This window comes from Carica papaya, chromosome 6, assembly GCF_054855325.1.
Source record: "Carica papaya isolate Zhongbai chromosome 6, ASM5485532v1, whole genome shotgun sequence".
Lineage (NCBI taxonomy): Eukaryota > Viridiplantae > Streptophyta > Magnoliopsida > Brassicales > Caricaceae > Carica > Carica papaya.
Window position 1 is genome coordinate 32162123 of NC_142314.1, and position 16221 is coordinate 32178343.

The 16221-nt window shown below is 33.0% G+C and overlaps 2 protein-coding genes across 3 annotated transcripts; both read left to right on the forward strand.

Moving 5' to 3' along the window:
* The first annotated feature begins 12 nt into the window (after positions 1-12).
* AUG7 (nuclear matrix protein) lies at positions 13-8405 on the forward strand. 2 transcript variants are annotated; one of them, XM_022039761.2, is made up of 9 exons: positions 13-287; positions 679-764; positions 4118-4179; positions 4439-4530; positions 4648-4773; positions 5321-5411; positions 6126-6233; positions 7599-7697; positions 7907-8405. In XM_022039761.2, the coding sequence occupies exons 1-9, from the start codon at positions 154-156 to the stop codon at positions 8099-8101; spliced, it is 993 nt and encodes a 330-aa protein (XP_021895453.2). In that variant the 5' UTR covers positions 13-153; the 3' UTR covers positions 8102-8405. The 2 variants fall into 2 exon arrangements, with proteins under 2 accessions (XP_021895453.2, XP_088077821.1); XM_088221695.1 differs by having other exon boundaries at positions 21-287; positions 710-764.
* A 2304-nt stretch (positions 8406-10709) lies between these two features.
* LOC110812846 (aspartic proteinase CDR1-like) lies at positions 10710-12261 on the forward strand. The gene has a single exon (XM_022039720.2). It carries the CDS (start codon positions 10710-10712, stop codon positions 12051-12053), a length of 1344 nt encoding a protein of 447 aa, XP_021895412.2. The 3' UTR covers positions 12054-12261.
* Positions 12262-16221: the final 3960 nt, after the last annotated feature.

Here is a 16221-nt window from a genome sequence, read left to right on the forward strand (position 1 = left end):
CGGTTTAATTTAAATTCTGAGAGCAACTGCTAGTCTGTAAGCCAAGAGAATTTAAACCCAAAACAAAAACCATACAGCTCCGATCATTCTGCTCTTCCGCCGGCCAAATTTCTCACTACTTCGTTCATGCCTTGTTGGCTCAGCTACTAGAAAATGGCAGCCAAGCAAATGGAAGAGATACAGAGGAAACTGGGAGTCCTTAATTATCCTCGAGCAAATGCTCCTGCGCAGTCTCTCCTCTTTGCAGGCATGGAGCGTTATGCCCTCCTTGAATGGCTCTTTTTCCGGTAACTATTTTCTCCGATTTGTTCTGTTTGCTCTCTCAGAAAATGTTGGAAACATCTGAATCGAAAATTTATTAATTAGGTTTTACTCGTCTTAGCATAGTTCTCTACTTTTTTCTGCTGGTCTAAATCTTGTCTTCTTCCGCTCTCTCTCTCTCTCTCTCAAAGTTTAAACAGTGTTGAACGTGGGAGTATAGAGTTGCTTATTACTTCGTTACTCTTCAATAGGATTATCATCTTAGGTTTACGTTTGCGTTTCTAGTTGCTGAGGAGATATAGATAGCAGAACTATGGAAATTTTTAAAGATCGGTAGCTGAATGTAGATTTGATCTCTTTTTAGCTGCTTTTTTTGTATTATGAATTTTTACATCCTGTTTGCATTTTGAATCCAAGGCTGTTGGGTGATAAATCTCCATTCTCACAGCAAAATCTACAAGGCGATGCCATGGATCGTGATGAAGAGACTGCTCGTATTCAATGTGAGCTTTCTTTTGCACTTTTTTTTTCTTTCATTGAGTGAAAAAATCATACTTTACAAGCCTTGTATACCCGCTAACTGTACACTTGCACCTTGAGGCCGAAATGAAGTTAGTTAAGTTAATAAAGCATAATTTTGCTTTTAGCTAACCAACTTAATACTCACTTTCAAGACAGACTATGGATATCAACCATAGACATCTTGAATAGTAATGGGAAAAACAAGTTAGATGGTAGAGGCTTAGTAAACAAATATGCTAGTTGATAAGCAAACTTTACCTGAAGCAACTTTACCACCCTTGATTTTAACTGATCTCGTACAAAATGGCTGTCAATCTTTATATTTGGTTCTTTCGTGGAAAATAAAAGTAGTGGCGTTCTTTCATGGAAAATAAAATTAGTGGCAATGTGAATTGCCGCTTAATTGTCACAAAACAAGAGTGATGGATCTGAGTGTTTGGCACCAAAATCGTGCAACAATTGCTTTATCTAAATTAATTTACTGGTTGTAATAGCCGGTGCACGGTACTCTGCTTCCGCGGATTAGCGTGAAATGGTGGACTCTTTCTTGGCTTTTTATGAAATAAAAAATTTACCCAAGAAAACACAATGTCTAGTGACTTATTTTTGGAAGTCTATACAAGCTGCCTGATCAGCATAGGAGAAAGCTTGCAACTTGAGTATAGATGCTGCTGAGAAAAATGATCCTAAGCAGATTTGTTTTTCAAATTCCTGAGCAAGTGATAGACAGCTTGAAGATGTGGAATTCTTGGCTTGGAGACAAACTAATTGAGTTTATGCATGACAAAGCTAACGTGCGGTCTAGATATAACCAAATAAAGAAGCTGACCAACCAGCTTGCGATAGAGTGAAGCATCTTGTAAACATTTCACCTTCTTCTGCCTATGGCTGTCTTAGGATCCATAGGGAACAAAACTGGCTTTGAGGTCAATGAACCAGTCTCTTCAAGTAATTGAAGGGTATAGCCTCTTTGAGAAACACTTATACCTGTAGAGAATGGAGCAATCTCCAGGCCTAAAAGATGCTTCAGGTTAGCAAGGTTTTTCAACTTAAAAAGAGAAGAAAGGGAAGCTTTTAATAAATTGATTTCATCAATGGATGGCCTGGTGATGACAGTATCATCAATGAATAAGGAATGGTCCGGTTTGGACTGAGCAAACCCAGAACTCATAAATAAGGAATGGTCCGGTTGGGACTGAGCAAACCAAGAACTCATAATAAGTGCTTGAGAAAATTTAGAATTCCACTGGTGAGAGGCTTGTTTAAATCCATAAATGGATTTGTGAAGCTTAGAGACCAACTTGGTTCCAGAAGCATGCTCCTTTTCCAGGATAACTCGGAGGCAAATCCATATATACCTCCTTAAGTAGATCTCCATTCAAAATGGCATTATTGGCATCCAATTGAATGAGATGCCAATATTTAGATGCTGCTAACAATAATAGGACTTTAACAGTGACAATTTTAGCAAGTAGAGAAAAACTTACCATGAAATCGATACCTTCTTGTTGGATATATCCCTTAGCCACAAGATGAGCCTTGTAAGGATCAATAGTTCTATCAGAATTGTTCTTGATTTTGTAGGCTCACTAGTAGCCTATAGAATGTTGATTGGAGGAACCACTGGCACCATGCTATTTTTTGCAAAGTCTCCATTGCATTCTTAACTGGCTTTAAGTTCACTAATGCATCTGTTTCTAAACATACATGCTTAGAAGCTCCAGAATCCATTATCCACATATATTTTGGACAAAACCTGGAATTTAAAGCCAATGAAAAGCAGGTACTAGTGTAAGAAACTGAACTTCCTTAAAATCATTGGCAACCTTTGCAGAGGACATCACATGATCAGAGAGCAGTGACATTAGCTGCTGATACTATGTTGGGTTGAGGTTCTATATGAAATTCGCAACAGACCTCTCTGGTTTATCTGTTGCAAAAGACAAACTCGAGGAAACATTATTAGCTTGGTTAACAGAAGCAACACTTTGGATCCTTTGCTTTTGTTTATAACCTGGAGGATGAGCATGAAGCTTGTAGCACTTGTCTACTGTATGCACATAAAAATTACAATGGGTACAGAAAGGTGTATCTTTTCTTTGATATTTATTCCGCCCTTCACTTGTCTGTTTCTTCTCTATTCTAAGCATAAACCCAGCACTAGAGTCACGAAGCTTAATAGCTGCACTTCTTTGTTCTTTTTGAGAGACTAGGAAACACCTTGTTTATGGAAAGTATAGGATCTAATGGCAACCACTGCCCTCTAATTTGTGCATATGACTCATCTAATCCCATAAAAGATGCACATGGCATACTCCATCTAAGCATCGGCATCCAATTTGTGCACTACCTTGCATGTATATCTCCTATAGTTGTGTACAGGTTTGTAGTTATTCAATTCTTCTCACAATGCTTTTAATATTGTAAAATACACACTTATAGTGCTTTATCCTTGGACGTGATTCAACAGTTCTCTACTGAGCTAATAAATGTTAGGACCATCGCCACGTGAAAAGTGATCTTTAAAATCAGTCTAGATAGTAGCAGGCGAGTCAGAGAAGATAATATTTGCAGGAATTTCCTTTGAAATGGAATTGAGAATCCACAAGATTACTACGTTATTATTTCGAATTTTAGCATTAAGAAGATTCAAATCATCTTCATTAGGTTTTGCAATTGCTTCGTTCAGAAAACCTAATTTGTTGTTCACCGATAACAAATTAATATCGTGCTACTCCGGGATGCATAATTATCGTCAGTTAATTGCTGAGAAACTAACATCAATCTAGGGCTATCTAAATGATGTAATAAATAGGAACTGAGAGGATCATCTATGGCTAATTTGGCAAGTTTCAACGAACTTCCAAGACTTTTTGTGTCCATGACTTGAAAGCAAAGAAACTTTTTGTGTCCATGACTTGAAAGCAAAGAAACAATCAGGAAGAGAATTTTGTAATCGGAAGGACAAGTCAAGAGGTCAGCAGAAGTATATGCTCTGATACCATGTTATAATTCAAGAATTGTTGAGGAAGAGCAAGAAAGAAAAAAGAAAGATGAAAGAAAAAGAAAGCTGAGAGAGAGAGAATTCTATAAGTGAAAACAACATACTTTACACTTACTCCTTAAGGCTGAAACTAAGTTAAGTTAATAAAGCTTAATTTTGCTTTTAGCTAACCAATTTAGTAGATAATTCCATTGATACTGTTTAAATGTGATCAAACTATTCACAAATTTAACATAATGCTGTTTAAATATGAACAAATATTTTCAATTCATCACCTCTTTTACATACCAGTATGATTGCAATTAGCAAGTGATTACCTCTCTTTTACAGATCTGGCAGAGATTGCAAAATTTCTGGGTATCACGACTACCATAGATATAGAAGCCATTCAAGTAAGCTGCTTATTTCTTTGTTATGTAATCTCATCTAATTGTAGTCACAGGTATGCTAATCTTAATGGTATGTTTTTGAAATTTTCAGATAGGTATCTTGCAGTTTAGTGTGACGTAATATGGTTTAGAACTGCATAATATACACTTAATAACATAAATTCAGCCTTTCTGTCAATCTTGAGATTTGGGGAATTGTTTGGTTAACTGTGTCCTCAAGTTACTATTAAGCTTGAGTAACTTCAGCATGTTTATATTTCAGGGACGAGGAAGCTATGAAGATCGAACTGAAATGCTCCGTCTTATTGTTGATCTTGTAGAGGCAATCCTCTATCCTGATAATCCTGAATGGAGGTTGTGATAATATCGAGTCTCTATGTGTTTCAGAATTTTTTGTTCTTAATAAGCAGTTGATATCACTTTTGATTTAATTTGATTTCCTGGCTAACATCATTTTACCTTCTTATACAGTGTTGATGAGCAGGTGGCAAAGGATATTCAACTTATAGATTCCATTGCAGAGAAGCAAGCTCTAATTTTCTCTGAGGAATGCAAGTTGTTTCCTGCAGATGTCCAAATTCAATCCATATATCCATTGTACGAATTTTTTCCTCCTATAACTCTGGAATAATGATTCAGTGTTCCATATCTTCTGTTTAGCTTTAAAAAAACATGCATTATACTATTATACTGCCCATATGTCCCACTTTAGAGTTCCAGTACGAGTCGTCGACAGGATTAAGAAGATCATGAGAGATTTTCTATTGTTCGATGTTGGGAAGGATGCTGGGATCATTTTGTTAAAATTGGATCATGAGAGATATTCAACTTAGGCAGTGCCTATACTACAGTTCTACCAAACACTACAATAGTGTTTTTCATTTTCTTTCTTTTTGTTTTGGAGGATAGCTCATTCTCTGTTAATTGGTACTTCTTTTCCATTCCTTCAAATAAGATTTCTTCTTTTATTAAAAGCATTAAATTCTTTAATGTATGACAGATACTTTTCAAATGAGATTTTCTGTGTTAATTAGTTATCAGAGAGTTTTTCTGGCTTAGCACTAGTCAGTATCAAATGATTTATAGTTTTCTATATCAGCAGATATAGTAACATTCTCTTTCTTCATTCAAAGTTCATTTGCAGACCAGATGTTTCCGAGCTAGAATCAAAGCTCGCAGAACAGTCCAAGATACTCTTGAATCTTCAACAGAAAGTTGATGACTTGGCAGCAAAGGTCTGTCCAAGCTCCTTAAGTCGTAGTTCAACACTATGCTTTGAATTTTGTATCATCGGTCGTGAAACTGTACTGCAATTTCATCTCTGATATTATTCCCTTTCCTTTCACTGTGCCTCTACCACTTTATATCACATTATTATCCTACCACAAACTGACCACATGGTTTAAAGCCATTTTGTTTGAAGTATACTTTGCCACCATCAGTTAAAAGCTGTATATTCTCCCACAAACTGACTGCATGGTTCTCTAATTTTCAGCATGAGATTCTATTACCAGGATTTTCCAGAGTAGATATTTCATAATAATCTGTATGATTGTCACACTTCTGGTTGAAAATATCAGAAGAAAAGAAATTAGTGTGAACTTTACTTGCCCTTTCTGTTTGGCACTGTCTGGATCATTTCATATTAGTTTCCCAATAACACCCCTGGTATCATTATTGTGCTAAGGAGGACCTAGCACAGTCTACAGTTTAAAAAGAATTATTGGCTCATCATGGATTGACAAGACAGTTCTCTTTTCTTTCAAGAGAAAATTCCCACTAAAATTGCATCTTGAATTGTCTAATTTCATTTTCTCCAAAAACAAGTTTCTGATTTATATTTCTTCTAGCGGTCTACAAGTTTTACATTTTGTGCATCCCTGAGTTTAGATTTTAACCTGTTGGGTTTGTTTTCCTTATTTGTTTAAATATCATTTTCCCCCTTGTAGCATGCGTATAATCCAGATGAAGAGTACACTGAAGTGGAAGCACAACTGCGGGCACATCTGGAATCTTTCCTAGAAACTGCAAGAGCATTCAATACAATTTACACAAAGGTCTAACATACTTTTTGTACAATTGATCTGCTTGGACAGTTTTTTCTGTTATTGTCATTTGTGTGTTTTCTGCTTGACCCAACTGGTTTCATGATTTTGCAATTAAACTATCTCAGAACATGATGCTCTCTTTAATTAATGTGGAAATATGCAAAGGAATTCACTTAGTGAAGCCCAATTTGGAAAAATGGCATAAATGAGTCAAATTTAGTCAACAAGAAAGTGTTTCAGTTATATCAAGATTTGGAATTTCTTGCTATGTTCTATGTTTCTTGTTCTTGGATTGAATATCCAATAAGAGAAGGTATTTTTCTTGGACAAAAAAAAAAAATTTCCTGATTGAACGCTCAGAAAGATATTATTGAAATAAGCTTGTTGACCAGCATAAACACTGTTTCAGCCGTACGCATGTGATCCATTCATATGCTGCAACTTGAAAAGGATCACAGACATTAAAGTTGATGCTGTATCTCCAAATATATGTTAGTGTATATTAAAACTAACTTCTGAGATAAATGATTGACATTTGTTACTTCGTAACACTGAAAGTGGCAGACATCATTCGGGTCTTTAGGGAGAAAATTTTGGTTTGGACAGTATTTTTGTTTGTTTGTTTGTTTTTTTCCCCTCAAATTTGGTTTAGGTCTTCAGAAAATGCTAAAATCATTTAATCTTTTGTCTTCATCAATTTATGGTATTGTTTTAATTGATTTTTATATTTTTTACTCATATATGTATTAGTTGACTTATATAGGTGTGAATATGTATTCTTATTTTATGTTAATATTTATAATTAATTATTTGGAAGTTAATATATTATTATCACTTAGTTGTATTATTTCTATTCCTTTTGAAAAAAAAAAAAAAAAAACTATTTATACTTTAATTAATCAATTCTTAGGAGTCTTTTAAATTTAGTATATATAAATGAAACCTATTCAGCTTCTATTTAGAATCTGTTTAGGTTATATATGTGTTCGACATGGATTCATCTGTTGTAACTTATGTTGAGTCAAATACTTTTTTAGTATAAAAATGCATATATATACCAGTACATATTATTTTGTGAAGAAAAATATAATTATATATATTTCTGAAAAATGTCAATAAAAGTTACTAGGGGAGCCATCTTCTCTGAATTGTGAAAGAATATAGCAGAGTTGAACTCAGACTGAACTTTTGTGACATCATATGTGTCATCTTCTAGCTTTCATATAATCTTATTTTATTTGTTCTATTATATTTTTGTTATTATCTATACAAAAATAACATACTCCAGTATAATTCATGCAGTATCACCTGGAATAAAAGCTTGTCGAGTAATATTTTCTCGCGTAGTTTAAAAGACACTGCTTTTTCTTATAGGAAATCCGTCCCTGGACGCACATGATGGAGGTACCGCAGCTTCATGGGTTTGGACCTGCTGCCAATCGCTTGTTGGAGGCGTACAAGATGCTCTTAAAGGTACCTTAATGCTGATTCCATTTCTCAATATATCTTACTAGTTCTGTATATCTTATGGCTGCGCATATCTTTCATCTGTTGCTTACAAATTCTATACCGTGACAAGCTATATTTACCAATTTTACATCATCAACTGAATCGAAATGCTGATTTTGTTTTTCGATCGGAATGATCATAAAGGTGTAATGAGAGTCTACTTTCTTTTACAGTTCCTTGGTAACTTGAGGAATCTGAGAGACTCTCATGCTGCTCTTGCAATTGGATCCTCTGAAACAATTGCTGGCGAACCCACATCCGTGACAAGAATAATCTCCGAGTGTGAGTCTGCATTAACATTTTTAAATCGAGATCTTGGCGTTCTCTCTGCTTCCATTGCTCGTGAACATGACGAGCACACAGCCTAACTAAGAATTTGAACAAAAATAATAAACTTATCGAGAGTTCCTCCTCTTCGAGGATATAACATTTTACGAAAATTCATTACATTTACTCCATTGGAACATAGGGATTTGGGATTTGAAACTCTGAATTGAAGTAAGCTCAGTATAACCCTTTCATGTGTTGCACATATTTTAACAATTTGCCCATCTGCTAAAAGTAAAGAAAATTGGATGTGTGGTGTAATTTTGGGGGCTTTCATTACATGAACTTCAATCTGTATAATGAATTTTAGTTGATTATTTATAGTTTGGAGTTTTATTCACTTAATATTCCTTTTAAAGATGTTTTATTATTCATGGTTTTAACTGTTAATCATATAATGGATTATTATTAATGTGAGCACACAGACTATGTAATTTTTTAAAAAATTGTGACTCAAAATGAAAATTTATACACTTGGAGAGACTTGCTTTAATGATATATATATATATATATATACATCTTTTGCAGATTGTATTGGTTGTCTTATATATGAAAGCTTATAGTAATAATAAATAATTTAAAATATCCTAATAAAATTGATACAATTAATCATTTATACAAACATGAATTCTATCATCTTAATCAAATAATAAAACTATAGTTATAATTACTTTTACATTACATTTAAAATTAAAATTATTTCAAATTTTAAGTTAATCTAATCAAATTTTAAGCATTAACCCAATTTTAATTTATACTAGTAAAAAATAAAATCAACTATATAAATACAATTAGAATTGTTGAATGATAGTCTATTTTATTCATAACCATTTTTTTTTAATTTTTAATTGAAATTATTGCAAAATTTGATATAAATATATTTGTGTTTTATAAGTTTTTTTTTTTTTGAAATATTCTACAAATGGTGTTCTTATTAACTATATAGAAATTAGTACGAATTACCCCTCTGTATATATTCTCTAATTTAATGCTAAACTAGGTCTCTGAATGATCCCTAAGTCAATTGAAGCATATTATATATAAAATAAAATAAGATATTCAGATTAATTAAGATTATATTTATGCACTCGAATTGACCAAGAAAATATATCGAATGTGAATTTTACCAAATTATTTTCCTATATATATATATATGGTAATTTTCCGAAATAATGTAAAAAATAAAATATTAATTCAAAATAATTAATTTTAAAATTAAAAAATTATGGTATATCAACCATATAATCTTAACACATACTTTACATATATTTAAAATGTGAAAATAAATTCATTGTAAGCAAATTCTATTCAAATTTAACATCAAAATTTGTTGCAATAATCGATTAAAATGTCAATGGAAAGTATATATTATGGTAAATATATAAAGTTTTAGTTTAAAATAATATTACATTAATAAAATTTTATAATGAATTATTTAAAATTTTGTAAATTTTCATATTAAAATTAATCCTATTTTTTTTGGAAAAATTTAATTTATTTTTTTATTTACTCTTGGTATTAATCAAAATTCTAAATATAAATCAATTAATTTCTTGCTAATAAACTTTTGTTCTCGAAACTTATTAATAAGAAACTATTAATCTCATTTATTTTTCTAATTTAATGCTAAACCCGGTTTATGAACTAATGTTACTAATTAGTACAGGTACATTTACCCAAAAGAATATCTTTTCATATATATGTGTATATATATACACATTCATGTATTTGGGTGAATATATATATATATATATATATATATGCATGATTACTATATAGTAAATGCTAATTTCTTTTATAGGGTCATTGGAGATTTGGAGAAATTTAGATTGAAACTTTTTGACTTCACAAAAATATATTCTGCTTGAAAATTTCAAATTTGACCTCAAAAATTCTTGCAATAGAGGAAACAATATATTATATATATATATATATATATATATATATGATAAACTCAAATTAAATGAAATGAAGAGGGAAAAAACGATTTTTGACTCTTATTAATTCTTAATTAATAATGTATAATTCTTAATTATTAATGTATAATTAATTAATATTACTAATTCTTAATTAATCAATATTTATTTGTTTCGGAAAATAATAATATATAATTTTAAAAGACATAAAAAATTAATTTAGAATAATTCTTTAGAAAATTAAATAATTCATGCTTGTATATATATATATATATATGTATATGTATATTAGAAAAAAATGTATTTTAAGTCCCTTAGAATTATTAGTCTATTAAAATTAAAATCCTTAATATTTATTATTATAAATGAACTTAATATTCTGTGTGGAAATAATAAATATATTCAATTATAAAGAGAAAATATAATCAAAGATAATTAATAAGAAATCTTTTATATTTGATTTGACCTTAAAATAAATTTACTATAAAATAAAAATTTCTAAAATATTTGGAATAAAATAATTTTAGCATTAAAACAATAATTAAAATAGAAACGTATGAAGATTTTCTGAGATACCCATGAATCCATGCAGGCATGGAAATCAAAAGTCGATCATGGCAAAAACTCTTTCTATTTCCACTCAAACGCCTCACCACCTTCTCCCCTCACCGCTACATACACACACACACATATATATACACCCCTACACCCACCTTCTCATCATCATTCAATCATGGCTTCATCATCATCATCTTCTTCTTCTTCTTCTTCATTACTTACAGCCACCACCCTGACCCTTTTCTGTATTCTCATAACTCTTTCTTCCACAACAGCTTCAAATGGCGGATTCCGTGTCGAGTTGATTCACCGTGACTCACCCAAATCTCCATTTTACAATTCTCAAGAAACCTCATCAGAAAGATTAGCCAAGAATCTCAAACGTTCAATTTCTCGTGCCAGCCATTTCAGCAAAAACACTTTTTACTCCCCAAACACTCCACAATCCGAGATAATCGCCAACCGAGGTGAATATCTCATGAACATCTCAATCGGAACTCCCCCATTTCCAATCCTCGCCATTGCTGATACAGGCAGTGATCTTGTTTGGACTCAGTGTAAACCCTGCACTGACTGTTACGAACAAGAATCTCCTCTCTTTGACCCCAAATCTTCATCAACTTACAGAGACCTTTCTTGTTCATCAACCCAATGCTCAGTTTTGGAAGGAACTGGTTGTACTGAATCCAAGCTTTGTGAATACGAAATGTCGTATGGAGATAGATCGCATACACAGGGAAATCTCGCTGTTGATACAGTAACTTTAAGCTCCACCAATGGCCGTCCAGTTGCACTTCCGAAAACCATCATTGGTTGTGGTCATGACAATGGTGGAACCTTTGATAAAAAGGGTTCTGGTATTATTGGATTAGGGGGTGGATCTGTTTCTCTCACAACTCAACTGGGTTCCTCCATTGATGGAAAATTTTCTTACTGTCTGGTTCCTCTGAGTTCAGACTCTGATCAATCGAGTCTGATCAATTTTGGGTCAAACGGTGTCGTTTCTGGCTCTGGAGTTGTATCAACCCCTTTGGTTAAAAAAGAACCTGATACTTTCTATTACCTTACCCTCGAAGCAATCAGTGTGGGATCCAATAAAATTCCATTTCCCGGCGGAGGATCTTCATTTGCAGAAGCTTCGGAAGGTAATATTATCATAGATTCTGGAACAACATTGACCCTTTTGCCTAGAGAGTTTTATTCAGAAATAGAATCGGCTGTGGCTGATGCCATTGGTGCTGAGAGGATTGACGATCCAGCCCAGGTTTTGAACCTGTGTTATAAAGCTACAGATGATCTGAAAGTGCCGGTTCTGACAGTGCATTTCAAAGATGCTGATGTAAAGTTAGGATCTTTGAATACGTTTGTTAGAACGAGTGAAGAAGCTGTGTGTTTTGCTTTCTTGGCTGTGGATAATCTTGCGATATATGGGAATTTGGCCCAGATGAATTTCTTGGTTGGATATGATACAGAAGCTCAGACTGTGTCCTTTAAACCTACTGACTGCATCAAGGCGTAGGGGAGGGAGACGATGTTAAATAATTAAAGAAAGTTTATTAGTTTAGAAAAAAGTGTTTGTTTATGAGAGAATCTGCAGGTTGTCTCTAAATTATTGTTTTAGTTAAGTTGTTCGTATGGTTTTATTCTTATGTAATTTCTGTTTTTTTTTTTTTTGTTTGTTTGTTTGTTGAAGAAAATCAAATTTATTTATAAGAAAGCATATGAGTTCTGGGGTTGTGATTGCAACACACTATATCTATATCTATATATATATATATATGTGAATGCAACACACTATTATTATGTTCTATATACATATATAAATGTTTTATCTGGTTACAACTTGTAGTAACCTACATGATAAATACATCCTCTTCATAAGAAAATAAATAAACATATGACTTCTAGCTACTTATTGCAACACAATATACATATATATATATATATACATATATGTATACTATATGATTTCAATTTAATTAAAGTCTATTATGCACATGTAAATTACATGCTCTAGCTTGAGCCATTGTTAAGTCATCCTTTAACAAACAAAGAATTCGAGGGATAGAAAGAAGAAAATATTGTCTCTAATATATCTTCACATATAATATTTTTTTTTCACACAATTTTAGTTATAAAACTTATTAAAATTATATTCACTTTACGGTTTTGAAGTCTTCTAATATTGAACGCAATCTAAATATGACGAACTTTTTTGAAAAAATTATTGCTTTTTTTTTTTTTATGGTTATAACATTTTGTTAAATTTTTCTAACGTTCGAATTCATCTTTTATATACAATTTTTAATATTTCGTCAAGATCACGATGAATAGAAATATTTACTTTTTAATTTTTAAAATTTTGTTTTCTAAAACTCCTTTAAATAATAAACAAATAATGTATTTGCACATGCAAATTAGAAAAGAGCTGTTAAATACTAATAAAATTTCGGATTTAGATATGTTAAGCTTAAATATTTATACCCTAAAAAATTCTAGTGATATTATGCAAATGTGACATTGTGTGATACATTAAAATCCTAGAGTATGTTTTGGACAATGCTTGCGATATAATGCACAACACATTAACTATATCTTTATATGTGTTTTTATCGCAAGATATTGTGCGAGATATTAACTTTAGGGATACACTTCGATATATTTTTAAATGTATTTTTATTTTGATATATTACGAGATATAATATATTTTTGAATGTCTATATATTTTTAAATATAATTTTGTTACGATATACTATATAATTCATGATAAAACATCTATATATATATTTATTTTAAATTTCGCAACACCTTAAAATATTATTTTTCAAATAAACTTTAAGCTTAAAAAGTGAAAATTTTCAAACCAACATTTTTTAGATAATAATATTTATAAATTAGTTTTAATTAATTAATTAATTAATTATAATTATTATTCTTCTTCTTAACTGAAGAAGGATGCATCGAGGATCTTTGCACCACCTCCTCCATTGCCTTTTTGTTTCCCCTTTCTCCTTCATTGGTCTTCCCTAAACATCAACACTGGTCCGTCTGGGCTGACGATAGGGAGGCACGCCCAAGGAGACGATAAGGGAAAGCGGCCTCCATGAAGCATATTAGAGATTCTTATGGGGGAAAGCAAGTTGCTAATATCAACAAGGTTGCTAGGCAAAGAGCCATTGATTCAAGCTCTTCAAGAACCCTGAATTTATCAGAATCCAAATTCGAATTCGAAATTTGTTTGCAGTTTCTCTCAGACATCACATCGAGCAGATTTCGTGCAATCTTCTTCACCTAGAAATCAAGCCCTACATTGCACTCAACATTTCCTTACCCAGTGAAGTCGAATCTTTAGAAAAAAAAAAACCTCCGTTGCTCAAAAGCAAGGAAAGACAAAATTCTGCACTGGACCGTATTAGTTAGGGTTTGTATGAGAACAACCATGATTAAGATTTAAACTAAGGTGAAACATGAAAAAACAATAAGCGACATTTGAAGTTTACCTGTGTGTGGTCGAAGACAAAGACAGAGATGGAGAAGAAAAAGAAGAAGGGGTTGTATAGCGGGGGTATGATATGCCTCCACTGCAGAGATCTCGGAGGAGACCAGTTCCCAACCAACGATTCAGAGAAGTCTGAGAAAATGCAGCAACCATCACCACTGAACAATCTGCCATATTCTAACGCACCCGTATACGACCCACCTCACTCCACCCCGCACCTGCACACGATCCACACTCACTCCACTACTTTAGTTTTACTGATCTTTCTTTTTTAGTTTTTCCTCTATCAGTTGTAATGACGGAATTGTAGGCTTCAGTTGCCTATAAATCTAGCCACCGTTTAGCAAGAAGGTAGATAGTAAAATTCAGAACCTGTTGTTTACTTTGCACCTTAAGTAGAGAACAATTTTCATTCTTTCTTACTGTTTTTTGATTGAGACCGCATCAGTGGTATCAGAGCATAGTTAATGTCAACCAACAAAGAGAGGATTGAAAACCTGGAGACTAGTTTTGGCAATATGCAAGATTAGTTGAGTCGAATGGAGCTGGTACAATTGACAAACTCCACCAATTGGAGGACGTTATTCGACGGTTGACCGATACTCTCGTACATAATTGAGAAAGATCCAGCAGCCACCATATGAATCACCCACTTCCTGCACGAACAAACAGAAAAGACTACCCTGAGAGAACCGAAGGAAGCCAACCATCGTTCCATTCCCGCATGGCGAAGCTCGACTTCTCCACTTTTTTGGTGATGACCCGACAGAATAGTTAAATAGAGTTGAGCAACTCTGCAACTTCCAGAATAAAAAGGAGGGGCACAAGGTTTATCTGGCATTTTTTGTAACGGTCCCAAAAATTTAAAAGGAAATACATATAATAATCTGAGTGCGGAAGTAAAATAAAAGATTAAAATTAACATCGCTTACGCAATAATTTAAAAGTACTAAACAACATCACGTAATAAATTCTCTGAAAGAAATATAAGAAATGAAAAAAATAAAAAAAACTAATAAGCATCTAGCATCTACTCGCCGTCTTCTTGTAGATCGAGTTTGGGAACCAGATCCTCATGATCTGAAATGGTCAAATAAGGAATGAGCTATACTAGCCCAGTAAGTATATCACACTATATCACCGTCATAGAAGTAAAGGTTGGTAGAAAACCAAAAGCAACTAATGAAGTACAAATTTTAAACCAATACATTTATTTAAAAATAAAACCATTTACCTTTTTTCTTACCCTTAGAGAACCTATGAAAACAACCTATAAAGACAATAACATCATACAGATAATAATTTCATGCATAATTAGTAACATAAAATATATCATAAATCCGTATTTATTAACAATAACTGATTATCACCGTTTCTCGTTTTCACCAGCCTACTAATATCTATGGGGATCCATATGGGTATCCTCGCTACACGTGAACCATTCTTCTTAATAATCTTAATTCCAAAGCTGTCCCCATACCCCGTCCGGTATGAGCGCCAAGACATTAAACCTCAATACTCCGTCCAGTATGAGAGTGAAGCGGACCGTCCCCATACCCCGTCCGGTATGAGCGCCAAATGACCAAGTCTCTATACCCCGTCTGGTATGAGACAACGTTCACGGTAGGGTTCTCTATGAACCCAGTCCGTTCACCATCTCCCAGGATATCTAGTGAAGCTGTCACCTTATCTGTTTTCCCTTAGTCTCCGTTACAAAATTGAACATAATTACATAAACAATAAACATGCACCCGGTAATACAATCATATCTTAAATTTCAAAATCACACAGTGGTCAAGTAAGACAATAATACATTAATTTAAACTATACAATATATAAACTAGATATCATCATACTTTTAAACTGTACAATAAATCAACAGTAATCGACAGAAAATAATGTTCGATGTGGACTCCATTAGCAATCCGTAATTAATCAAGCACATCCTTTTAATTTGTATAAAGGACCGTATTATTATTATTTGAACTTTAATTCCATGATAGGAAATAGAGTGAGGGGTCCTTACTTGGTTCGACGCCGAAAGCTGGATTGTTACTGTGCCTACGGGCAGTCCTTGGGTTCCCTGAATTTTTTCTCGGGAACTGAAACACGCTTACGGTATCCACACATGTCCCAAATAACCCAAAAATCAGACCCAGGGCCTACTCAGCCAATTTTGAAATTCTGG

Excerpts from the sequence above, each read along its gene's own strand:
- AUG7 (XM_022039761.2), top strand. The coding sequence starts at position 154 with ATGGCAGCCAAGCAAATGGAAGAGATACAGAGGAAACTGGGAGTCCTT. Across the intron at positions 4,774-5,320 it reads ATTCAATCCATATATCCATT|ACCAGATGTTTCCGAGCTAG; the intron begins GTACGAATTTTT and ends GTTCATTTGCAG. Across the intron at positions 7,698-7,906 it reads CGTACAAGATGCTCTTAAAG|TTCCTTGGTAACTTGAGGAA; the intron begins GTACCTTAATGC and ends TTTCTTTTACAG.
- LOC110812846 (XM_022039720.2), top strand. The coding sequence starts at position 10,710 with ATGGCTTCATCATCATCATCTTCTTCTTCTTCTTCTTCATTACTTACA.